At 54.7% G+C, this 23,143-nt stretch overlaps 3 protein-coding genes across 9 annotated transcripts; all 3 read left to right on the top strand.

Moving 5' to 3' along the window:
* Nucleotides 1-594: 594 nt before the first annotated feature.
* LOC134473716 (probable E3 ubiquitin-protein ligase makorin-1) lies at nucleotides 595-8,240 on the top strand. 3 transcript variants are annotated; one of them, XM_063239006.1, is made up of 8 exons: nucleotides 595-745; nucleotides 3,357-3,464; nucleotides 3,563-3,792; nucleotides 5,179-5,276; nucleotides 5,407-5,597; nucleotides 5,698-5,752; nucleotides 7,553-7,673; nucleotides 7,760-8,240. In XM_063239006.1, exons 1-7 carry the CDS (start codon nucleotides 675-677, stop codon nucleotides 7,634-7,636), a joined length of 837 nt encoding a protein of 278 aa, XP_063095076.1. In that variant the 5' UTR covers nucleotides 595-674; the 3' UTR covers nucleotides 7,637-7,673; nucleotides 7,760-8,240. The 3 variants fall into 3 exon arrangements, with proteins under 3 accessions (XP_063095076.1, XP_063095075.1, XP_063095074.1); XM_063239005.1 differs by having other exon boundaries at nucleotides 600-745; nucleotides 5,698-5,808; nucleotides 7,760-8,238; XM_063239004.1 differs by having other exon boundaries at nucleotides 602-745; nucleotides 5,698-5,808; nucleotides 7,553-8,237.
* A 1,693-nt stretch (nucleotides 8,241-9,933) lies between these two features.
* Nucleotides 9,934-18,647, top strand: Fance (FA complementation group E). 3 transcript variants are annotated; one of them, XM_003473693.5, is made up of 10 exons: nucleotides 9,934-10,241; nucleotides 11,078-11,678; nucleotides 12,302-12,346; nucleotides 12,568-12,636; nucleotides 12,927-13,061; nucleotides 13,817-13,940; nucleotides 14,120-14,198; nucleotides 14,486-14,552; nucleotides 15,667-15,792; nucleotides 18,309-18,647. In XM_003473693.5, the coding sequence occupies exons 1-10, from the start codon at nucleotides 9,994-9,996 to the stop codon at nucleotides 18,408-18,410; spliced, it is 1,596 nt and encodes a 531-aa protein (XP_003473741.2). In that variant the 5' UTR covers nucleotides 9,934-9,993; the 3' UTR covers nucleotides 18,411-18,647. The 3 variants fall into 3 exon arrangements, 2 of the variants coding, with proteins under 2 accessions (XP_003473741.2, XP_063095073.1); XM_063239003.1 differs by lacking the exon at nucleotides 9,934-10,241 and adding an exon at nucleotides 10,302-10,318; XR_010044113.1 differs by lacking the exon at nucleotides 14,486-14,552 and having other exon boundaries at nucleotides 18,309-18,382.
* A 1,426-nt stretch (nucleotides 18,648-20,073) lies between these two features.
* Nucleotides 20,074-22,673, top strand: Rpl10a (ribosomal protein L10a). 3 transcript variants are annotated; one of them, XM_003473899.5, is made up of 6 exons: nucleotides 20,074-20,186; nucleotides 20,438-20,512; nucleotides 20,591-20,671; nucleotides 20,951-21,099; nucleotides 22,193-22,365; nucleotides 22,470-22,673. In XM_003473899.5, exons 1-6 carry the CDS (start codon nucleotides 20,182-20,184, stop codon nucleotides 22,638-22,640), a joined length of 654 nt encoding a protein of 217 aa, XP_003473947.1. In that variant the 5' UTR covers nucleotides 20,074-20,181; the 3' UTR covers nucleotides 22,641-22,673. The 3 variants fall into 3 exon arrangements, with proteins under 3 accessions (XP_003473947.1, XP_005005477.1, XP_023422482.1); XM_005005420.4 differs by having other exon boundaries at nucleotides 20,125-20,186; nucleotides 20,441-20,512; XM_023566714.2 differs by lacking the exons at nucleotides 20,074-20,186; nucleotides 20,438-20,512; nucleotides 20,591-20,671 and adding an exon at nucleotides 20,678-20,864.
* The last annotated feature ends 470 nt before the right edge of the window (nucleotides 22,674-23,143 follow it).

The raw sequence follows: 23,143 nt of genomic DNA, 5'->3' as shown, positions 1-23,143 counted from the left end.
CAGCTCTCTGGTGACTGTGTTTATTGGTGGAGTTCCTGGAGTGCCAGTCAGGCCTCAGGGTGTAAGGGAGGGACGCCCAGAATCTACCTGAGGACTCAGACCTTAGGGCCACTCCTTTGCCAAGTGACCCGCCCATTTTGAATGCATGCACACAGGCTCAATCTAATAGGCTGACCTGCTGCCATCCAACTTGGGGTGTCCTCACTGCAGAAACTGGAGCAAGCTGCTTCTCGATAGGTCGCTTCCCAGGGGGGCTCTGCTGGGGCGTCAACAGAGTCTAATGCCTGTGACTAGAATAGCAAGGTGGTTTCCTTGGCAAGCCCAGATCCAGGCGCTGTGACATGGTCATGCCAGGGCTCCAGCGGGCTCTCATCTGTCCCCTCCTCCCCCCCGACTCACACCGTCCCCAGCCTCAGCTTTGCAGTCAGGAGTCCTGCAGGACTGGGGTGTGGGGAGCCACAGCTCTTCAGACAGCATGGGACTCTGGATCTCCTGGGTCCCAGCTCACTCTTCCCTCCCAGACCCTTAAATTCTTCCGATCTGTACCCAGAGCCCCCAGCCTCCCAGCTGCCTGGCCGCCCAGCCTCCTCTTTTCCCAGATTGAGCCTGGCTCTGCTGCGGAGGGTGGATAAAGGAGCCAGGCGCCCACCTGCTCTCCAGCGGCTGCAGCTGGGATGAATCCCACAGGGGCAGATGGTAACAGCCACGGTGGGGAGCGCGGCCCTCCTCCCCAGCAGCTACGCAGGTAGGGGTCTCCACTCAGAGCAACAGGGGAGGGGAGAGGCCCTTGGGGTTCTGTCTGGCCTCAAAAAGCCCAAAGATTTGGGGTGCATCTGGGGAGGAGTGTGTCTTTGCTCCCCACTGCAATGTCAGAAGGCCCTAGAAATGCCCTGTGCCCTCATGGTTTAGAAAAGACTGCAAAGTGCACCCCGAGGCTGCCAGCTGTTCCCTGCTTCCCTTCTCTTGCATCTCACAAGGGTTACGCCACCTAAAGACCCCAGATAGCTCCATGAGGGCGGGATCTTGTCTCCTGGTCCCCCAGGTAGCCCCAGCACTTAGCTTTGCAGCCAGGTTCTCGCCAGTGTTAGCACGGAAACATTTCAGGTGGAGCAGAGAGTCGCTCCTCTGTCTATGCCAGCTCTGTACCGGGCTCCCCAGCTCCCTGAGCCTTCCCTCAGACATCTGGACCTTGGCACCAATTACTTTAGCAAAATCCGGAGGTGATCCATTTCCCAGAAGAGCTGAAGTTAGGGTAAAGTGTGGATATCCATATCATAGAGCTGGGGAGCTCAGTGTGAAGTGGCTTGTCTGGGCTGGGAAGAGAGGCAGCCAGTTAGTAACAGAGGTTCCCCTCCGCACGCACCCCAGAAAAAAGGATGTTTACTGGAAGGTCTTCAATTGTTACTTCCCACACAGGGTCAAGGCGGGGTCAGTCTTGGCTGTTTGGGGCTCTGATTGTAAAGTTCAGGAGCCTTTTCCAGGTCCCACCCAGTTCTTCCTCTTACTTGCAAATTGGATTCAGAGCCCAAGCTGGGCTAGCCCCTTCTGTCCACTCCTGCCTGCCACCTCCCAAACCACCTTTGACCTCTGACCTCTGACCTCTGCCCCTCCACCTTCGGTGTCAGACCTTGGCCTGAGAAATTCCCAGAATCCAGTAGTCCAGCCCCAGCCAGGTGGTGGTAGTTAATGAGACCATCACTGGGTGGATGGAGGGCACCTGTGCTGGCATCTCAGCGCCCTGTTTAGTCCCAGGAAGCCCTGTCTCCGCCTGCACCTGTGTTGGTTATTTGTGCTCTTGCTGCAGGGTCTGAACCAGGGCAGGAAAATGAGGGGTCCTGCGGGGTGGGAGTCTTTATTTAAAAGTTTGATATTTTGTTCACCATAGTTTTTTGGGTTTGTTTTTGTTTTTGTTTTTGTTTGTATTAATCTTGATGTTTTAAAATGTCACCCATGCTGGTCTTGATAGTACACACCTGTAATCCCAGCACTGTGAGAGGCTGAGGCAGGAGGATGGCAGTATCAAGCCCCCACAAATCAAGTCCAGCCTGGGCACTTTAGCAACTTAGCAAGTCTCTGTCTCAAAATTAAAAAAAAAAAAAAAAAAAAAGAGATTGGCAATGTAGCTCCATGCAAAGGCCCTGGGTCCAATCTAAAGTGCCCCCCAAAATAGGCCCCTAAGTATTGTTTCTTTGGGGTACTTAGTGTTCAGGACAGGCCTGAGGAGTGGCACCTGGGGCTGGCGCCTTGCCACCCTTCATCTGTGTTCTCAGCTCCCGCCTCCTGTGAGCTCCTGAGGGCCACCCTCTCTCCTTCTGCTCTCACGAGGCCCCAACCTCTGTCCCTGCTCTCCACGCAGCCACTCCACGCTTACCACAGCCCCTGGGCAAGGCAGGGCGTGACAGAGGGGCATAGGGTCCTCTGCCATGTGCCGGGCTCTGGCCCCTGACCCAGGCCTGGTGCTTAACACAAGATTCTCAATTAATGTTATCCCACTTTAGTCTCCTCCCACTCTATTTTTGCAGGAATTGAAGTCAGGGGCTTCACCCTGAGCCTTAAAAAAAAAATTTTTTTTTGTCTTTTTGAGACAGGGTCTCGCTATGCAGTTCAGGCTGGCCTTGCGCTCACTTTGTAACCCAGGCTGGTCTCGAACTCGCAACGATCCTCCTGCCTCAGCCTCCTGAGAGCTGGGATTAGACATGAGCCACCATGCCCAGCTAAAAATTTTATACCGAAATGTGGGTCTCACTAAGTCACTAAATCGCCTGGAGGGGGTGAATTTTTGCTCCTCCTGCTTCAGCCTCCCAGAGTGCTGAGATTACAAGTGTGCACCTCTATGTCCAGCTCTTCCCAAGTTTCACTTCCCACCCCGTGAACAGTGGTGGTGACCCGGTACTGATGAGGATGACACAGCACACATCTGGTGTGGCCTGCTCCACACCCAGAGCCTCCCATCCAGGGTCTCACTTCAGCTGGATGCTGTCCTGTTTTTACTGGGAAGGAAGCCGAAGCACAGGAAGGTTAAACAATTTGTCCCACCTCACTGGAACAGCATTTCTAGCCCCCAGCAGAGTTTCCTCTGGACTTTGTGGGGGGCCCTCTGACCTTGCAGGTCTGTGCTCAGAAGCCAGGCCCTGGAGTTCCTACTCGGACCCCTCAGACTCTGCGTTGGAGGAAACATATCAGGGGCCACTCCTGTAACTCCAGTCCTCTGGGAGGCTGAGGCAGGATGATGGAAAGTTTGAGCCCAGCCTGGGCAACTTAGAAATACCCTGTTTCCAAATAAAACAAATTTAAAAAGAGGTGGGGGTGGGGAAAGCAGACGCTGAAATGGGGTGGGCTTGACTCCCATCTCTTAGGAACTTGGGCTTCGGGACCCCTCACTCAGGGCCTAGCGGCCTCTTCGCGCCTGACAGGGTCTGCCGGTACTTCCAGCTCGGCTTCTGTTTCCATGGAGACAGATGCAGGTAGGGCCCCTCCTCCGGGGCTGGGAGGGCACAGGGGATGCACCAGGGTGGGGGTGGGGCGGGCATCATCCATCTCCCTCCTCTTCTGTCCCCGGCAGCTATCAGCACCTGTTGCTCTCCCGCCCCCTGGAGTGGGGTCGCCGCTATTCAGCACCGCTTGTCCCCGTGCAGGGGCCCTGGCTAGGACTGACCCGCAGGGCCTCGGAACCCAGCTTCCTGCCCTCCGCGCCTGTGAGCTGGGCCTGGGGCTGGACCAGGGCCCAGTTGGCCAGCGCACTGGGCCTGCATGAGGCTCCTGGCAGCTCCCGGAGGTCCCTGTCTGCAGCATGTGAGTCTCTTTGGGAGCAGCTGGTGGACACTGGCAGATGGACATGGAGAGCAGGGCCTCTGATTTTCCTTTCCACTCCTCCCACTCCTCAAGGTCTCAGCGCAAGCACTGTTTGCTCTCTCTCTGTTGCTCTCTTGTGTTTTAGAAGGAAAATCACACAGTGCCCGTGGGGCCAAGGTACCTGACTTCAAACAGGAGCCGTGTTTATCTCGCGAGAGCCACCTAACCTCTCCGTGGCTCTGCCCCCATCTATAAAAGGGCGCTGTCAGGGCTGGGGATTTAGCTCAACGGAATAAGCGCCTGCCTTGCAAGCGTGTGGTTGTGAGTTTGATCCCCGGTACCGATAAAAAAATAAAAGGACGCTGTCATCTATAAAATATGAACAATTAAAATGAAAAAGAAGAGGACATGGACAGTAGTACTCCTGTCACAGGGTCACTTCAAGGGTGTGATGTCTTCACATGTGTGACACACTTACTGAACAAAGGTCTCACTATGTCCCCCTGCCTGATGCTGAACTCATGGAAGTCCTCCTGCCTCAGCTTCCCGAGTGCTGGGATTACACGGTATATCACCATGCCCAATTTGGTTTTTATGCAATTTAAAATTTTCTAGTAGCCACATTTTTAAAAAGGAAAAGGCGACTTTTTAAAGAAATTGATTTCAACTGTTTTGAAATTAATTTTAGTACTTTATTTATCCCAATGTATCAAAAGTCATATACCCAATATTGTCAATGTTATCATTCTCACTTGCCACCAGTATAAAATGTCACTAACAAAGTATTTTGGTCTTTTATTGTGCTGAGTTTCAGAATCCTACATAGGTTTTTCATTCAGGTGACCTGTCAATTGGTACCCATTCTGGTCATTCAGTAACCATACTCACATTGGGTATGGTAGCACACACCGGTGATCTGAACTTTCAGGAAGGCTGAGGCAAGATGATCCCGAGTTTGCACTCAGCCTGAGCAATTTTAGCAACTTGGTGAGACCCTGTCTCAAAATAAAACATTAAAAAAGGGCTGAGAGGCTAGCTATGGTGGTGTTTGTCTGTAATCCCAGCACTGGGGAGGCTGAGCAGGAGGATCATTGCAAGTTCAAGACCAGCCTGGGCTACAAAGTGAGCTCAAGGTCAACCTGAACTTCATGTTTTGAAACCATGTCTCAAAAACACCCAAAACAGCAGGCAGGAGCTGGGAATGTAGTTCAGGGCAAAAGCCCTGCATTCGGTGTCCAGTACTGAAGAAAAAAATAAAAGCCACATCCAGGTGGTGGTGACTGTATTGGACAACGCAGGTCTGGATGCCCACGTGAGAGGCTGCAGATCCTGAGCGTTGTGCTACCCATGGCATGTGAACGGGTGGTCAATCTATTTCCCTCACAGCTGCTGCCAGGGACCCCAGCCACGCCCAGGAGCCTCAGCCTGGCTTGCACCTTGTCCAGGAGCTCTCGAACACCTTGCAGAGACTGGACCTGGCAGAGGTAGCAGGCTTGGATGGCAGAGGGCGGCACATGAGGGCTCAGGGGAGAGTGGCCTGTGGAGAGAGCCCACAGGGCTGGGCTGGGTTCGGGACAGTGGCGGGAGGGTGTCTGATACTTTTTGTGGCTGCAGGACTTGGTGGGGGACCCTCAGGGCCAGCAGGACAGCCGGGACGTGGTGTGCGGCATCTGCAGGGACAGAGTATGGGACAAGCCTGAGCCTGAGAGGGTCTTCGGCATCCTGCCCAACTGCAGCCACCCCTACTGCCTGGGCTGCCTGCGTACCTGGCGCCAGACCCTCAGCCTGCCGCCAACTGTCATCAAGTCAGTGTCTCTGGGGACGCCTGAGAGGTGTGGGTCACAGGGCAGGCTGGCCTGTGGAATTGTGACCGTCCCCACCTTTACCCTGCCCACCCCCATGCAGGGCCTGCCCCCAGTGCCGAATCTACTCCAGCTACATCATCCCCTGCAAGGTCTGGGTGAGTGCCGGACCCCAGAAGGAGCGGCTCATCCGGGACTTCACGGCTCGGACCCGGTGAGGCTGGTGGAGGAGGTGGGCAGGCGTTGGACTGCCAGCCTGGGCTCCTCAGTCTGCTCAGACAGAGATGGCAGCGGGTGTGACCTACTGGTGGGAGTCTCTCAGGAAGGGCAGGGCTGGGTCTTTCCTAACCCAGCTCAGATCACACCCTGAGGCCCCTCGGTGCTGGGTCCTCTGGGGACCAGGCCAGACCTGCTTGGCTCTGCATCCAGTTCCCCCTCCCTCCATGACTGCCTTCCTTCCTTTCTCCAGTCCTGGGAATTGAACCCAGGACCTTCGCACTGAGCTACATTCCGAGCCCTTTTTATCTTCTATTTTGAGACAGGATCTTACAAAGTTTTAAATTCCTCAGGCTGGGCTCTAACTTGCCATCTACCTGTCTCAACCTCCCATAGTACTAGGATGACAGACATGGGCCACCAGGCCTGACTCTCCCCAGGGATTGTGACAGCTGACATATGCAGTGTGTCGGGATTCAGGGTGGGGTCAGGAAACAGGTCTCACCCCTTACTGGAAGACAGTCACCCTTGTCCTGCAGACAGAGGAGTCTAGAGCCCTTGTTAGGGCAGTTACTAAGCAAAGGAGAGCAGGTGGCAGTCTGAATTGGGTGTGGGGAGGAGAGGGGGATGGAGGCTTGACTTAGGGTTCAAAGCTGCTTCTATGAAGAAGTGGTTGGACAGGGAGGCCAGAACTGGATGACCAAGTGACAACAGAAGATTATTGTTTCTTGCACAGCTGTTTATGCCATTATGGGGGGGGGGTGGCTAAAGACCAGAGGCTGGGAGGGATTTGCATGGAGCTGTCCATGTCGAGGTGGTCCTGGCCCTGGATTTGATCTGATGGTAGAAAGAGAAGGGATGGTTGTTTGCAGGGATTTCTGGACTCCTGCCCTGGGTCCATGCTGGGTCTCAAGAAGCAAGAAGGGTTCAGCTGCATTCTTGGTCAGCAGAGAGGAAGAAGGCTAGGTAAAGGGTACCAGCCTGTGCTCTGCCCACTTCTTGATTGGTTCTTTCGGTGCCAGGAAAAATCAGTCTCATCCAGGCAAGGTAGCACAAACCTATAATCACAGCACTCAGGAGGCTGAGGCAGGAGGATCATGAGTTGGAGCCAGTGTGAGCTACATAACGAGACTGTGTCTCAAAAAATAAATAATCTGCAACTCTTTGCAACTTTCTCCTGAACCTGGCCTTTCAGAGTAAGACTCATCTGAAGTCTACCTTGCAGCCCAGTACTATTCTAACTTGTTTTCTTGTCTTGTTTTTATTCTTTTTGAGACGGGGAGTCTTGCTATATAGTTCAGGCTGGCCTTGAATTCACTATGGAGCCAGGCTGACCTCGAATGCCCAGTGATCCTCCTGCCTCAGCTTCCCAAATGCTAGGATTACAGGCATGCACCACCATGCATGCCCAGGTTTTAATTTGATTGCTGAGACACATCCAAGGCTGATCTATGGTCACCCCTCCTTTGGTATTCTTACTAAAACTTTTTTGAAGGAAAGGAGGTTCCTGGGGCCCCTGCTGGTCTCAAGAATTAGAGAAAGGCAGCTGTAAGTCACTTCACTGCCATCTGCTGGAATCTGGTGGAACCAGTGTCAGCCACAGGATGACCCAGTTGTGCTGGCTTAGATGGATGCTTTCCTGTCCTATACAACCGGCCCAACCTCAGGGGTCAGCTTTGAGGGCCCCTTGTTCCTGGAACAAGAACTCAAGGTGATGGTCTTTCTCTCTCTCCTGTAACTAGCCAGATCCAGTGCCGGTTCTTCATGCAGGGGAATGGCTACTGCCCCTTTGGATCCCGATGCATCTACCTGCACCAGCTCCCTGAGTCAGCGCTGGCCTCAGCTTCTCTCTGGCCTGAGATGGTGCGGCTGGTTCAGGCCAGTGATTTGGGACTCAGACGTAGGGGTCTATAATGCAAGCCCCTGATGACTGCAAACCTCTGTTGTAGGTGCCATGGAGGGGATAGATGGTCGCTAGACCCAATGTGGCTCCACAGTTCTGTGTCCAGCCCCCATCCCAGCCCCTGGGGTGAGCCCTGTTCCCTGTCGCTGGGCCCCTGCGGCTGAAGCTGGTCCTTCTCTCCCCTCACAGGTGCTGGGCTCAGAGTTGTCTTTCCCAGGCTGTACCCTGGCTCTGCCCCTCTGGGTCTCCAGCTCCTGCTGGATCTTAGCAGTTCCTACTAGCGTGGCCTTCTGCATGGGCAAGGGACAGGGTGTAGGTGGCAGGCCTTCCCCTTGTGGTTTGGTGGTGGGAAAGGAGCAGGTCCTCTACTTACAGCTGGGGATGTGAGGCGAGAGGGCTCCCAGGATGAAGGAGGCTCTTGATGCTCATCAGGGCCTGGGTTTTTAGCTTTGCTCTTTTGTAGGACTTGGAAAGGAAATCAATAAAATGCACCTAATGCATGACTGTGAGTTCTGCAGAGTGGTCAGCTCCTACCCTCCCTGCATCAGAGCAAGGTTGCCACTGCTTACTGTCTCTTGCTTCCATTATGGTCACGTGCTGTCTGCAAAGCATTGCTGGACACTTGTAAGAGGATGACAGTGGAAGGAACAAACACCTTTTAAACCCAGAGCCTTTATGCTGAGCTACATCCCAGTCCTTCTTTAATTTTTATTTTGACACAACAGTTTCACTAAGTCACTAAGTTGTCTAATTGATCTGGTGATCCTCCTGCCTCAGCCTCCCAGAGTATTGGATTACATATTTGTGTGATCAGTGTCCAGCAAGTAACATCACAAACACCAGCAAAAACAGTAAGGGCCTCAAGAAGTCTGGGGAAGGGTCTCAAGACACCCTCCCTCCCCAGATTGAGAATTCTCTCTGCCTATCTCCTTGCAGATAGCTAGAAACCAGACTGTGGCAGCTGCAGCCTAGTGATAGAGAGGGAGGCTGTACTTGAGGTTGGCAGGACAGTGCCACCCTCTCTATGGCATACACAGCCCCACCTGCTGCTTGCCAGCCCCTGCCTTCGCCATATGGTCAACCTCCCCTTTGAAGTTAGAACTGCCCAACTGGAATAGACAGCGCCTGGAAGAATCTAAGACACTAAGAAATATTCCTGAGTCTTTCCCAAGAGTTCCATTAGAATTATTCTAGAAAAAAAAATGAAATAACATTCGACTTCAGTAGAAATCAGATGAAGCTCAGAATACTCCGCAGGCTTCCGCGCTGTGCTGAGTGAAAGCCTAGGTGCGCTGAGACCTGTCTGCGCTCATCTGCAGCAAGTGCTGGAGCTCCAGCCACGCTGCTGCCCCCTGCAGCTTGGCTTGGCTTCTCGCTCTGTCTCAGAAGGTCTCCTATAGACTCCTGTCAGGCTCGCTGACCTCCTCCCCTCGGTTCCCCTTGCCTGATCACCCGTTTAAAAGTACAGTATCTCCCCAATGTACGTGCCCTGGAACGCGCTTCTCACAGTCAACATCCTGCCCGCTCGCTTATTTAGCTTTATTTCTCCTTGCCTAGTGGGCAACAGGAGGGCGATGATCTGCCCTTGCTTCCCTGTGCCTGAGTTCCCACTTGACTGTCAACACCCTCTCCCTTCTTCCTGCTCTGCAGGGAGCCTCCAGCTGGCCTCCTCTAGTCCGCCTTAAACCCCGGCTCAGGGAGGCAGGGCCACTCCTGTGAGCCGTGAGAATGACGCTGTTGCCCTGCGCGGGAGCAAGGGCTATGACCACAAGGATGTTAGTGGGCTTCGCCGCGACCCCGTCCTCAGGATCAAATATTTCCAACTGTTAGCAGTTTTTGGCCTGTGTGGTTAATGGGAGTCTCATAGCAAAGCCCATAATCTGCAAGCGACAAGGGTGATAGCTAAAATTAAACACAGCCTGGAGTCCTAAGCTCACAAGACCCTGACATCTGCCCTGCCCCACAGTTTGGGAGAGCGCTCAGGAAGAAGCTTGCAGTCAGCAGCAGCGCACCCGCCCCTCCCTAAGCCCCGCCCCTCAGTCAGCCCCGCCCCAGCCCCGCCCACAAAGTCTAGTCTCTGAGGTCCGACTGCACTCACGAACCAATTTTTCGTTCCGGCCCCGCCCCTAGTCCCCCACCAGCTCTCTGATTGGGTGTTTTCTGATAGACCCCGCCCCTTCCGGAGTGTGGCGCACCTCTCCTCCTCTGGTCCCACCCCCTCCTTCCTTTACTGTCCGCGCGGGAACACGAATCCCTCGGGCGCAGGAAGGGTACTGCGGCATGGCTACACCGCAGGCGGCTCCTCCTGGGGCTGAGGGCGCAGAACCGTCGCCATGGGCACCCCTCGAGGCCCCCGCCCGCTTGCTACTGCAGGCGCTGCAGGCCGGGCCTGACGGGGCACGGCGGGGCCTCGGGGTGCTGCGAGCGCTAGGCCGCCGCGACGGGGAGCCCCTCTGCTGGGGCGGCCTTCTGGGGGCGCTGTGCCAGGAGGAACCGGTGCTGCCGTGCCCTGGCGGCCGCCTGGAGCTGTAAGTCCCCGTCGGAGCCTGGAGAGGTTAAGTCTTCCCCAGGGCGAGGGGAAGAGGGGCCCGCTGTGGGCGTAATTGTAAGTGGAGTTAAATCAACTTTGACTTTGATCTAATACTTCTACCTCTAAAAACCTGGAGCGTAGCCGAGCACATCTGTAATCTGGAGGCTGAGGGAGGAGGATCACCGCCAGTTCCATGCCAGCCTGAACTCCATACTGCATTCAAGGGCATGCTGAACTACACAGTGAGACTCTGTCTCAAAACAAAATTGCACGTACTGTTGCTGTTAAGTATACTCATATAAAGTGTTGAAATTACATACAGCATCCTGGAACATTATTTTTGCCTGAAATATGGAAATAGACTTATTTTGCTACTGGGAATTGAACTGAGGACCTTGAATTTGTCATGTAGTTGCTTTGTCACTGAGCTAAATTCGTGGCCTTTTTTTTTTTTTTTTTTTCCTTTTTGAGACAGGGTCTCGTTGTGCAGTTCATTCAGGCTGGCCTTGAGATCACTTTATAGCCCAGGCTGGTCTCAAACTTGCCGCGGTCCTCCTGCCTCAGCCTTCTGAGTGCTGGGATTGCAGAGATGTCACCAGCTGGAAATGGACTTTTTTTTATAACATAAATGTGGACCTATTAGAGAGTAGGTTCCAACGTTGAATTTTTTTTTTTATGAAATAAAAGCAGTTCAAATAGCAGGACAGGTGATAAAGGATGTTCAGTGAACGCTTGTCAGTGGCTCTCAGGCTATCCTTTCTCCATCCGCTTGGCCTCATCCATAGCTCCCTTTAGCGGGATGCTCTGACTGCTTTCTCTCCCTCTGTCACCCAGGAGGCCACTGCTGCTGTGCCTGCCCCAGTTCTGCCAGAAGAACCTGCTGTCCCTGCTGATGGCTGTCTGGCCATCACTGCCTCAAAGCCAGCTCCTGGCCATGCTGCAGATCACCCAGCGGGACTTCAGGTCTGCCCCTGATGCCTGGCTCCAGGCCCTAGGGAAATTGTTGCAAAGAGACCTTGGGCCCGGTATCTCCATGGAGAGAGCCTCTGTGCTGTCCAAAGGATGCCAGGCACAGCTCCAAAGCCTTTGTAAGCAGCTGGGCCAGGGAGGCAGGGGGCTGAAACCGCCCCAGGCTCCAGACCCTGAAGGAGAAGAGGAGGACAGGGAGTCCCAGCAACGAGGGAAACACAGGAAGGAGCCAGAGGGAGCAACTGCCAGTCCTGATGGGGAAAGGGCCCCCAAAAGGTTCCGAGTAGGGGAAAGCGAAGAGGAAGATGCTAATGAGGAGCCAACAGAAGCCCTGGAGGATAGAGGAGCATCACCCAGGAGGAGCCAACCTGGCCCCAGCGAGGGAGCCGCGCCCCGTGGTACTCTCCAGAGTCCCAGGGAGGTGCAGGGCCCAGCAGCGACTGTGGAACTGCCCAAAGCCCTCCAGGTCCAGTGTGGGGAGGCCTGATTTGGACCCATCATTTAGTACTGAGGTGTTATCCGTGGGGCGAGCTGGCGGGGGGCTTTCCTGAGTGGGATAACCCTGTGGTCCGTGGACTGAGGGTGGGAAGGCGTGAGGAGAGGATCAGGAAGGGGGCTGTGGGAGGTAGAAACTTTGTCCTGATGATCTAGAATGTGGGCTGTGGAAGGGCGTGCATGAGGGGAGGCCTATCCCCCAGTACCTAGCCCCCACTCTCTGCCCAGGGCAAATCTGCCTCCTCAGGGGGTCAGTGCACAGAAGCCCTGTCTAATGGGAACCTTACCCCTTTTGCAAGGTGGGGTCCATGTTCTTGGCACTTTTGAGTCTTTTTTTTTTTTTTTTATCTGAGACAGGGTCTCTCACTATGCAGTTCAGGCTGGCCTTGAGCTCACTTTGTAGCCCAGGCTGGTCTCAAACTTGCAATGTTTCCCCAGCCTCAGCCTCTCAAGTGCTGAGATTATAGGTCTGTGCCACCACACCTGGCTTCTTGAGTGATTTTTGACCGTGTTGTACTGCTAGCAGCACTGGGAAGGGGTTCAGGAATGCTCTGTGGGGCAGGGACTTGGCAGTGACCTGCCTGTCTCCCACAGGACCAGGTGCCCAGGCTGCAGCAGCTGCTGAAGACCTTTGGGGAGGTGAGTGGCCCTGGCGTGCACACAGTAGCCCTTGATCCACTTTCTGTCAGCGCACAGGCTGGTGGGGGAGGCAAGGCTGCAGGGGCGCAGCCAATCCTAGGTGTGGCCCTGTCCTGCCAGTGCCTTTTAGGATCTCAGCCACTCACTGCCAGTGGAAGGGGTGGCCTCTGGGACTTGTTACCAGGATGTCTACCAGGCCTGTCAGGGCTTTGCCTCCACAGGGATTGGAGGGGCTGGAGGACACCCCCCCAGCTGAGCTGCAGCTTCTCCACGAGTGCAGTCCCTGCCAGGTAAGAGCAGGAAGCCTGTCTGGCCCTGAGGGTGTAATGTCCCCTTCCCCACCTTTGCCTGTTTGTGTTTCTCTGCTTCCTGTGAGAATTCCAGAGAGCATTTGATCTTCTCTGTCTCTGGAGTAGGGGTCACTCAGTGGTTCTGAGCCCAGTGTCCTGCCAGGTGAGCAGGGCAGTTCTTATCACCTTATCTTGCCCTGGAGCACTCTTGCTCTGCCCCTCTGGCCACTTGGCTGGTGCCAGCCTCGCAGAGCCAGACGGAGCCTTTGTGTCTTCCCCTCCTCTGGCAGGTGGAACGGCTCTGTGCCCAGCTGCAGCTCTCGGATGCCGGCCTCCTGCGGCTCTGCACCTGGCTGCTGGCCCTGTCCCCAAGTCTCAGCATTTGCAATGCTACCGTGCTGGCCAGGAGCCTCTTTCTGGGACGCGTAGGTGCTCTGGGAGTGCTGGGGACAGCTGGGCGGGTCTGAACCCATGGGAGGGGGTGCTGGGGTGACAGCATCCTGGCCCTGCAGGCAATCTGAGAAGCCTGGGGCCCAACGGAGAAGCCTGGGGTCAACTAGAACTCTGTCCCTGGTCAGCTACCCATGTGGTTCTTTTTTTGCCCCAGAACTTTCCAGAAGTTGACAGACTTTTGAGGATTTGGGAGCTGGGGTTGGGAGCTCTTCCTCAGGGTGGGTTCACATGAGTCCTCAGTAAAAGAACTGGCTTCTCTATCATAAAGTATATCAACATCTGAGAGATATGTCTGATAACTTTATTGAAGGCTGGGTACAGTGATGCACCCCTGTAATCCCTGCACTCAGGCTGAGGCAAGAGGATTGCAAGTTTGAAACCAGTCTGAGGAATTCAGCAAATTTAATGAAACCTTGTCTCAAAATTTAAAAAAAATTTATAAAAGGGCTGGGGAGGGCTGAGTATTTAGCTCAGTGGCATAAGCACTTGCCTGGCAAGCGTGAGGTCATGAGTTCGATCCCTGGCACCAAAAAAAAAAGGCTGGGGATGTAGCTCACTGTAAAGGTCTGGGGTTGAATCCCCCATACCTCATGCGTGCACACACACACACACAATAATAATTTAAAAATAAATATAAAAATGGAAATGGTGAGGTACAACCCCCAAATACTAAAAAAGATAGTATTGAAGAGAAGAGGACTGAGTTTCTGTTTGATCGTCACTGCAGATCCTCGGTCTGACCTCCTCAGCCTCCCGGCTGCTCAGAGCCGCGCTGACCTCCTTCTGTGCCGGTCACCCTTACCCCGTCTGCAGCACCCTACTTGGCCCTGTGCTCCAGGCTGCGGGCACAGGTAACTGGAACCAGCCCTGAGCACCAGCCTCTGCCCCCTTCCCAGCTCCTGTACCCACACCCAGCCCAGCCCTGGCAGAGCTGGGTGTTCAGTAACGGTGCCTGCTACGGCCCTGATGATGCCCTTGATTCAGCCGGGCCTTCTCCTCCTCCTGATGTCTCCTCCCTGTGCTTTGCCAGGCCCAGCACAAACAGAGCTGCTGTGTCACCTGATGAAGGACGAGTCCCTGGAGCCAGATGCTCGTGCCCTCATGCTGGGGTGAGTGTGCGGCTCTGTGCCTTGCAAGTCCATCTTCTCCCCGAGGCCAGGCTCCTCCTGCCACTGCTGCCATGGGATCCAGCTAGACCTTGACCTGTGCCTCCAGGGGGCCTTGTCCCTGGGCCTGCACACTCACCTGCCTTGTGCCTCGAACCTTGCCGGCCCAGCGCTACAGTCTTCCCAGCTTCCCAGCCCTGTGGACTGCAGGGCTGGCCTGTGAGGAGAAGCAGCTCGGTGCCAGAGCTCGAGAAAGGCTGGGCTGTGCTCACCAGGCCGCTGCTTTGCAGGCAGATCCTGGAGCTGTCCTGGACGGAGGAGACGTTCTTGGTATTGCAGGTGCTCCTGGAACAACAGGTGATCAACTTCCTTGGAGATAGAAGGGCAGAGGCTCTGGGGGATGCAAGTCTTTGGCTGATGAAAGGGCAGGTGGGACAGCTGCCCTCCAGCAGAGCACCTGCGACAGTGGGAGACCCTACAGCTTACAAGGCTGGGAACAAAAAGCTGACCACACGGTCTGTCCAGGTCTGCCTGTTCCTAGCTGTGGGCCTCGTGGCAGGCTTTTTTGATGTGTATATGCATTTAATTTTTGATTGGGTGAGAAAATTATGCAGTTACACAATTATTTCTATCGTAGTCACTTTATCACCGAAACCTAATACCAGACATGTGCAACTTAAGGAGAGGTTGGTTTTGGCTCAAGGTTTCAGAAGTCTCAGTCCACGTGTGGCTGGTGACTCCCAGGCAAGGACAGCATGAAGGAAGGACCTCGGAGGAGGAAAGGTGCTCCTGTCATTGCAGCCAAGCAGCAGAGAGAGAAGGGAAGAGTCAGGGAGGGAGACAGACCCTTCCAGGTCACACCCACTGTGACCCAGGGTCCAGCTCCCACTGGCACCTTCAGCTCTGAACTCACGGGGGATTGATCTGATGAGTGTGACACCTCCATGATCCAGTCGCTTTTCTGAGGATGTGAGGCTTTGGGGGAACACTGCAGATCCAAACCAAAATATAATCTATCTGTCTTGTCAGTCTATCTTTCTAGCTATCTATCTACCTACCTACCTATCTACCTATCTGCCTATCGCTCCATCTATCCATCTATCCATCTTATCTATTTCACCTGTCCATCCATCCATCCATCCATCCATCCACCCACCCATCCATCCATCCATCCACCCATTTGGTACTGGGGATTGGTAGCCAGTATGCAGAGTGGGTGCTGCGCCCAGCAGCACCCTCAAGGTCATGCTGCTAATAACCTAACTCCCTCCCACAAGACCCCCCACCTGCCACCTGGGAACCAAGCCTTCAGCACCTGGACTTTTGGGGACATTCCAGAGCCACACTGAGAGAACTCTTGGATAAGCTTCCTGCTGGGCTTACCCAGCTAGGAAATGGGGGTGCTGGGAACTGAACCCAGGGCTGGCTGAATAAAGAGCTGGGCCCTTCTTCTGTCGCCCAATACATGCAGGTGGAGATGACTCCTGAGAAGTTCGCTGTGCTCATGGAGAAACTCTGTAAAGCAGGGCTGGCAGCCACCACCTCCATGGCCTATGCCAAACTCATGCTGACCGTGATGACCAAGTACCAGGCCAGTGTGAGTGTCAACAGGGTCACTGGATGGGTCCCACTGGCAAGGCTGCTTTGGGCCTGCCAGACAGGATACAGATTATTTGCGAAAGATAAAACCCTGCAGTGTTTGCCAAGGAAAATACATGTTCACGCGCAGAATGTGGGTGTGGGGGTTGGGTCTGCCTCGGGGTTCAGCATCTCCCTCAGTCTGGTGCGTGCGGAGCACCAGGGGAGCGATAGTGACCATGATGTGGTCCCTCACCTTGAATGACCGTTCCCCAGCCCGGGCTCATGAGGGGGACACACATGGTCATCGGGTACAGTGTGGGGTAGTCAGCGGAGAGCACAGGGCAGCTGAGCCCTGCTGCAGCTGTGGCCTGGGGCGGCTGCTCTGGGGTGGAGGCAGGAAGGGCCTGCGGGGCCAGGGGTGTGCGTGGGCAGTGTGCTCCGAGACACGCCATGGTTGGGGCCTGATGACATGGGAGTGGCGGGGACAGGATGGGGTTGGAGAGTGAACGTGAGGTTGGAGAGCAAACAGTTCTCGCCTTGCCCTGCTGGGCACAGCTCTGAGCCCTTGATGTGTATGAACTGGCTAGGACTCTATGGGCGTGGGCGTGACACTGCCATCAGCTCTCTCGTGGCAGGCTTTTTTGATGTGTATATGCATTTAATTTTTGATTGGGTGAGAAATTTATGCAGTTACACAATTATTTCTATCTTAGTCACTTTGTCACTGAAACCTAATACCAGACATGTGCAACTTAAGGAGAGGTTGGTTTTGGCTCAAGGTTTCAGAAGTCCCTCTCTCTTGTTCTCTTATTTCTTATTATAATCAAATATTGTGTCTTGTAATCCCTTAAAATAGTGTCATACAGTGGCTGGGGATTTAGCTCAGCGGCATAAGCGCCTGCCTTGCAAGCAGGCAGTCGTGAGTTCGATCCCCGGTACCGATAAAAAAAAAAAGACAAAAAAAAAAATAGTGTCATACCAATATTGTAATCCCTTTTCCTGCCCACCTCATGTAGTCTGCAAAGTTTTTTTTTTTTTTTTTTTTTTTTTTTTGTCTTTTTCCTAAAGAGCTAAATCCCCAACCCCGGAAAGGTATATTTTTAATCCCACTGATATGTTGTTGGAATCCCGGTGAATTAATTTTAATTTATCACCTCCAGTGCAACCCACAGCGAGCGTAAAGACACTAAATATATTCACAGTTACAGGCAGCCAAGGGGTCCTGAGTCTGGTCCAGGTGAGGATACACAGAACAAAGGCTCTGATCTAAGGCCTCCCCCAGAATTTATTATCTTGTGAAGAAGGGAGTGGTTGAGGATGGGTGACAGTGAGGATGGCAGGCATTACATGAGGGACATGAGCTGAGCTGGCCAGGTGGGGAGAAAGCACTTCTGGTATATGCGGGGAGAAAATACACAGTCTGCGCAACCCAATTAGGGTAGCATTTGAATGTTTTAGGAGTCTGTTGTTTTAGTTTTTGATATGTAAACTTTTGTGTCCTGGGAAGTCATAGCTTCTTAAATGGAGGCTGGAACCCAGCTGGCATTCCTGGAGCTATGTGGCTCTGCCATCTCTCTGTGCTCAGTCATTTATGGGGAACAGGACGTGAGGAAACAGGAAACCATCAGGTGGCCTCAAGGATGACATGGCAGTACCTCAGCCGGCCGGCCTTGCCTTGCTCAGGGCCAACTGAAGGGGGAAGGAGAGAGCATGGCCAGCTCTGTACGTGTCAGAACACGGAGACAGGGCCCGGGTTAGCTAATGGGGAAGTAATAGCTCTGCATTCAAGGAGAGCCGTCCACAAGGTTCTGTCTGTCGTTTTCTTTCCTGAGATGGGGTCTTGCCATGTTGCTCAGGGCTGGTCCTAAACTCCTGGACAACAAGATCCTCCTGCCTCGGCCTCCCTAGTAGCTGGGACTACAGGTGCACACCATCGTGGCTGGCAGCTCCGTTTTATAGATGATGAATTAAGACTCAGGTTAAAGGAACCTGTTCAAGGTCTCAGACCAGCAGCATTTTACGGAGGGCCCTGTAGGTCATGGGCTGCAGCTTTCTCTCATTTTCTCTTGAGGGTCATATGTCCTTGACTGTTGGTGCTGTACTTTCTTTCTTTTTCTTTTCCTTTCCTTGCTTCCCTTCTCTTTTCCCCTCACCTCCCATCTTCTCTCCTTCAGGGTCACAGCAATATAGTTCAAACTCATTATGTAGCCCAGGTTGGCCTTGAACTCATGATCCTCCTGCCTCAGCCTCCTGAGTCAGGGCTGGGATTATAAGAGCTGGCACCAGTACCCTTTGCTGGTGTTTTATCTTTTTCTTGAGGGTCACAGGCACAGGGTCATTTGTCAATGTCATGAAATCTGCTGTAGACCCAGAGACATAGAAACAGCCATGCATCTGACGCACATTCAGGGCCCGCTTCTCCCTGCCTGGTCCCTGAGTCCTGGCTTCCTCTCCGTCCTTCAGCACAGCCTGAGGGTAGAGGTCTGGAGAATGACATGTACCGGATCCTGACAGATGCTCCCTTGTCCCCAGATCACCGAGACTCAAAAGCTGGCGCTGGCTGTGGCCCTAGAGCCCAACACCACCTTCCTGCGGAAGTCCCTGCAGGCTGCCCTGAGACGCCTGGGCCGCTGACCACCGGTCACCCTCCTGGAGCAGCAGCGTCACCAGCTTCTGAAGGACATTTCTGCCCTGGCCGTCTTTTCCTTGCCCCTTTGCCTCAGGGTGAAAGCACAGCCAGGAGTCCTCGGGGTCAGCCTCCTCCGTGGACCAGAGGCTTGGAGGCTCAGGCTGCAGGATGCGGACTTCCTGAATAGTTTACTTGTGGGATTTAATAAACAGCAGGAAGCTCAGTGACTCCTGTTAGAAGCAGCGTCTGCCTTGCTGTTGACCGGGGTGTGTTGCCCCTTCCCCACCCTCCGCTTGGTGATGAGGTGCTTTCTTCCCAGGGAGGGAAGTTTGCAGAGTGTTGATTCTGAAATTCATTCACATTTTGTGGCGCCACCCACAGTAGGCCCGCATAGGTGAGGTGCTCAGCCACCAATGGAGGGGATCAAAGTGGGGGCTTAAAGCTTGAACGGAGTCTGGCATTGAGGAAGGGTTAGGTGAGTGGCACGGAAGGGACCGAGGGGCTCTCCTGGGGGACCGTGAGCTGAGAAGAGGATGGGACCCATTGGGCAGAAATGGGCGTGCAGTGCCCCCACCACACCCCGTGAGGCCACAAGTTCACTATAGCACGCTCCCTCCCCTCCCCCACGCAGGTGTAGGGGCAGAACTTCAGGGGCACTTCCTGGGGATCCCTGAGTTTGTTACAGCAAGATGGCCAGGGAGGGAGATCAGGCTGAAGGATAAAGCTTGGTTTTATTTATTTGTTTATTTTTTGGTACTATGGATCGAACTCACCACCTTGTGCTTAGCAGTCAAGCTCTTAAGCCACTGAGCTAAGTCCTGGCCCCAAAGCCTAGTTTTGAGCACAGAGGTCGAGGCAGAGCGCAGGAAGAGATGGGCAGAGATTTAAAGGGCAAATGTACCACAGTCACCCGCTGCCACAGCCTTCACAGGGCTGTGCCCAGGCTGTGTACTTACATGTGATCCTGAGCGCCAGCCCTGGCCATAGCACTGCACCCTCGTCCACCTGCTCCCCCAAGGCCAGTGAAGGCAAGAGACAAGCTACTGGGGCAAGAAGGTGACTTTAGTGAAGCTTTGACCAGGAAGATGGATAGAGACTGTGGTCTGAAGTCCATCTTTCCGGGAGGCTGATGAAGGGGCGGTTTATACAGGACACACGGGACAGCATATTGGTGGGCACTTTCTCCCAGCTGTGGCCAAAGGGCAGGCATCAGATGCTGAGCCTAATCCTAGCCATTAATGCTTTTCCAGTGCTGCAAAGGTCAAGAGCATAAGCAGTAATTTCCCCGGGCTGTTCTTGTGACTGGTAAGCATGCCGACCCAAAACTCCCAATGTCTCGCACCCGGATGGTGCACCGGAAGTACCTGCCTCAGGCTCTCTGACCTGATGGCACCAAACTCAGGAATGAAAAAAAACAGTTCGCCCGATTATTGTGCAAGACGGAGGTCACGAGGTTAAATAAGGGGTCCAGCACGATATGAGGACTCCACATTCGGCCTCAGACTCCGGCCTTTAGCTAAGAGCCAAGCGGGCAGCAGCTGGGCACCTGGGAAGGTGTCCTGGACAGGAGTTCCACTCGTACCAAGGGTTTCGCAACGCATCGCAGGAGCGCCCTCCAGTGGCCGTACCCGGTAGTACCTCTTACGGCGGAGAGCCCGGCCCATTTTCCCGTCGTAGTCCGCGGAAGCAGTAAATTTGTCGCGAGAGCAGGACCATTATTTCTGCGCATGCGCGAGGTTTCTAACTTCTTTTCCGGTTATCACAGCGCGAGGAATCATGAGGTAACTTGTCTGTAGGGGGCTATCCGCGCCCATCTGCGGTTCTAGGGGACCTGCCGGGAGCTTTGGCGCCGGCAGGCTATTTCTTGCACTGGGTGGGTCCCTGCAGGCCGTTTCCCGCCGTGTTCTGGGCCTGTCTCCTTACACGGTGCTCGGAGGTCACGCGGAGCGGGGAAGAAGGGCTCGGGTCAGCAGGGGGTCGGGGAAGGAGGCCGCGGCCGCCGGCCGGCTCCGACGCGCTCGCTCTTCTGCAGCAGCAAAGTCTCCCGCGACACGCTGTACGAGGCGGTGCGCGAGGTCCTGCACGGGAACCAGCGCAAGCGCCGGAAGTAAGCGGGGCGCCCGGGACGGGGGTCGGGGAGGGGAGGCGGGCGCCGGCGGCGCGGTGACGCCGTCCGTTCCCGAAGGTTTTTGGAGACCGTGGAGCTGCAGATCAGCCTGAAGAACTATGACCCTCAGAAGGACAAGCGCTTCTCGGGCACCGTCAGGTTGGCACCGCGCCGCCCCCGCGCCGCCCTCAGTGCCCCGCGCCCCTTGCGCCCTGACCCGGGCCGCGCAGCGCGACCCCCGGCCGCACGGACCCCCACCCTGGGTCTTGAAACAAGAGGGGAGGCGTGGGGAGGCCTCGGCCGAGCCCGCCGCCCAGCCTGAGAAGCCAGGCTGGCGTGGGGACGACGCCCGGTAAGGCTCGGCGCCCGGTTCCGGCCCGGCCCGCCCCGCCCGCCCGCCGCCGCGCGGCCCCGCCTGACCCCGGCTCTGCAATGCAGGCTCAAGTCCACCCCGCGCCCCAAGTTCTCTGTGTGCGTCCTGGGGGACCAGCAGCACTGCGACGAGGCCAAGGCCGTGGACATCCCCCACATGGACATCGAGGCGCTGAAGAAGCTCAACAAGAACAAGAAGCTGGTCAAGAAGCTGGGTGGGTGCGGCGGGCGCGCGCGGGGCAGAGCGGCCCTTCGGGGTTTTGCTGCTGAGGATTGGGCCCCCAGGGCTTTCGCGCCGAGCGGCTGTTTCCCCTTTTATGAGTTTGGTCTCACTGAACCGCTCAGGTTAGGTTGGCTTCAACTTGTGATCGTCCCTTTTTCAGCCTCCCACAGTGCTGGGGGTAGATACACGTGTGCGCCACTTGGATTTGTAAAACAAGTGGCAGCTGGCTTTCGTGGTGCATGATTGTCATCTTCGCACTTGGGAGGCTGAAGCAGGAGGATTGCAGCCTCTGGGATCAGCCTGGGTCACATGAGGAGACCATGTTTTTATATAGAAAAAAAAAACCCGATAGAGTGGGCAAAGACTGCTGTGGGGGTAAGTTAGCTTAAATGGTTTTAGTTTAATGAAACTTGGGTTTTTAGGGCAGTATTTAACTCCATGAACAAGCCCTGGGGCCACTAGTACCACAGAAAGTAAGTGAAGGGCTACCTTTTAAGATTTTCTTGGGAGTTCTTTCATAAGGGGGGAGGCCAAATACAGGCTTTAAACAGGTGCCATTACCAGTAGAAGACAGGCGGGGTGAGTTTAGGTCCTCTTGCCTGGTGCTGGAGTGGACTTTGAGTTCCCAGCCTGGTTTTGGCCTGTGCCAAGGTAGTGGTGTCAGCCATCAGAAGGGAAGGTTTCCTGTGGCCGTGGCCGAGGCCCCGGCTGGGGATGGAGAGGTGGGACCTGAGCTCAGAGCATGCCTCAATCTCTAGCATAGGTTGTGGGTCACCAGCCTCTTAGGAGGAGGCCAGGTTTCAGGACATGGAGTCCAGAGGAAGAGCTAGAAACCGCGCTGCGGTGTGGAAGGGATTGCTTAAAATGACCATCCTGTAAATCCCAGCTGCTTAGGTGGTTGGGGCAGGAAAATAGCAAGTTTCAAGGCCAGCGCTGGGCAGTGCAGCAGTACCTTGTCTCAGTGGAAAGAGACGGGGTGCAGCTCGTTCTCCCTAGGGTTAGTCCCTAGTACAAAACAAAAAGACCCAGTCCCTGGACCGGGAGAAAGGGCCAGGTCCTCACTGGGCAGTGTTGCTTACTTGCAGCCAAGAAGTACGATGCCTTTCTGGCCTCAGAGTCTCTGATCAAGCAGATCCCACGAATTCTGGGACCTGGCCTCAATAAGGCCGGCAAGTTCCCTTCCCTGCTGACACACAACGAAAACATGGTGGCCAAGGTGGACGAGGTGAAGTCCACGATCAAGTTCCAGATGAAGAAGGTAGGGCTGGGGGGCGGTAGCCCTGCTTCACAGGGATGGGCACTGTTCACTGCGGAGGTGGGACCCACTCCCCTCCCTGACACGCCCCTGTTCCCTCTGCCCAGGTCCTGTGTCTGGCGGTGGCTGTTGGCCACGTGAAGATGACAGACGACGAGCTTGTGTACAACATCCACCTGGCTGTTAACTTCTTGGTGTCTTTGCTTAAGAAGAACTGGCAGAATGTCCGGGCTCTGTACATCAAGAGCACCATGGGCAAGCCCCAGCGCCTGTATTAGGGCACCTCCTAATAAATGGTGTTTCCACCCTTCTGCCCTGTGTCTGGAATTGGGGTTGGCAGCAGTTAACTGAGTGGTTTTCATCTTGTTGGTGACAGGCACTCGCGGACCGAAGCTACAGGGCAGCCTCTGGCTGAGTCACACAGTTCCCCTCTGAACTTTTTGGACAGAGTGTGACAGCAGGGCTCTAGACAGTGTCTTGAGGACACTGAGGACCATGGCACCTGTGAGCCCCGCTCTGAGTGGCGGAGCTGCACAGGGAAGGCACTGGTTTGTGGCCTCCAGCGGTGATCCCACAATTCTAATCACAAACCCAGTTGGATGGGGACTGAACGTGATTCAGTGGTCAAGTTCAATGTTGACCTGAAGGTTTGGTTTGCAACCCAGATTGTGAACTGAGGTGCCACCACCTGTTCACATGCCTAAGGTTGCTATTTCCCTTCCCCTCCTTTGACAACCCTCTAGTGGGTGTGTGGCCTAGTATGACTGGGTTGGCCCCAGAG

This window comes from Cavia porcellus, unplaced genomic scaffold (assembly GCF_034190915.1).
Source record: "Cavia porcellus strain 051 isolate PalLab524CR breed Dunkin Hartley unplaced genomic scaffold, mCavPor4.1 scaffold_28, whole genome shotgun sequence".
NCBI classification, from domain to species: Eukaryota; Metazoa; Chordata; class Mammalia; order Rodentia; family Caviidae; genus Cavia; species Cavia porcellus.
The sequence above is the reverse complement of the archived record's forward strand: the minus strand, read 5'-3'. Positions and strand labels throughout refer to the sequence as shown.

Bases quoted from the DNA above. Each gene is read 5' to 3' on its own strand.
- Fance (XM_003473693.5), top strand. From the start codon at position 9,994: ATGGCTACACCGCAGGCGGCTCCTCCTGGGGCTGAGGGCGCAGAACCG. The intron at 13,062-13,816 runs GTAGGTGCTCTG...TCGTCACTGCAG, and splicing joins GGAGCCTCTTTCTGGGACGC to ATCCTCGGTCTGACCTCCTC. The intron at 14,553-15,666 runs GTGATCAACTTC...CAATACATGCAG, and splicing joins AGGTGCTCCTGGAACAACAG to GTGGAGATGACTCCTGAGAA.
- Rpl10a (XM_003473899.5), top strand. The intron at 20,513-20,590 runs GTAAGCGGGGCG...CCGTTCCCGAAG, and splicing joins AACCAGCGCAAGCGCCGGAA to GTTTTTGGAGACCGTGGAGC. The intron at 22,366-22,469 runs GTAGGGCTGGGG...CCCTCTGCCCAG, and splicing joins TCAAGTTCCAGATGAAGAAG to GTCCTGTGTCTGGCGGTGGC.
- LOC134473716 (XM_063239004.1), top strand. From the start codon at position 675: ATGAATCCCACAGGGGCAGATGGTAACAGCCACGGTGGGGAGCGCGGC. The intron at 3,465-3,562 runs GTAGGGCCCCTC...TGTCCCCGGCAG, and splicing joins TTCCATGGAGACAGATGCAG to CTATCAGCACCTGTTGCTCT. The intron at 3,793-5,178 runs GTGAGTCTCTTT...TTTCCCTCACAG, and splicing joins GAGGTCCCTGTCTGCAGCAT to CTGCTGCCAGGGACCCCAGC.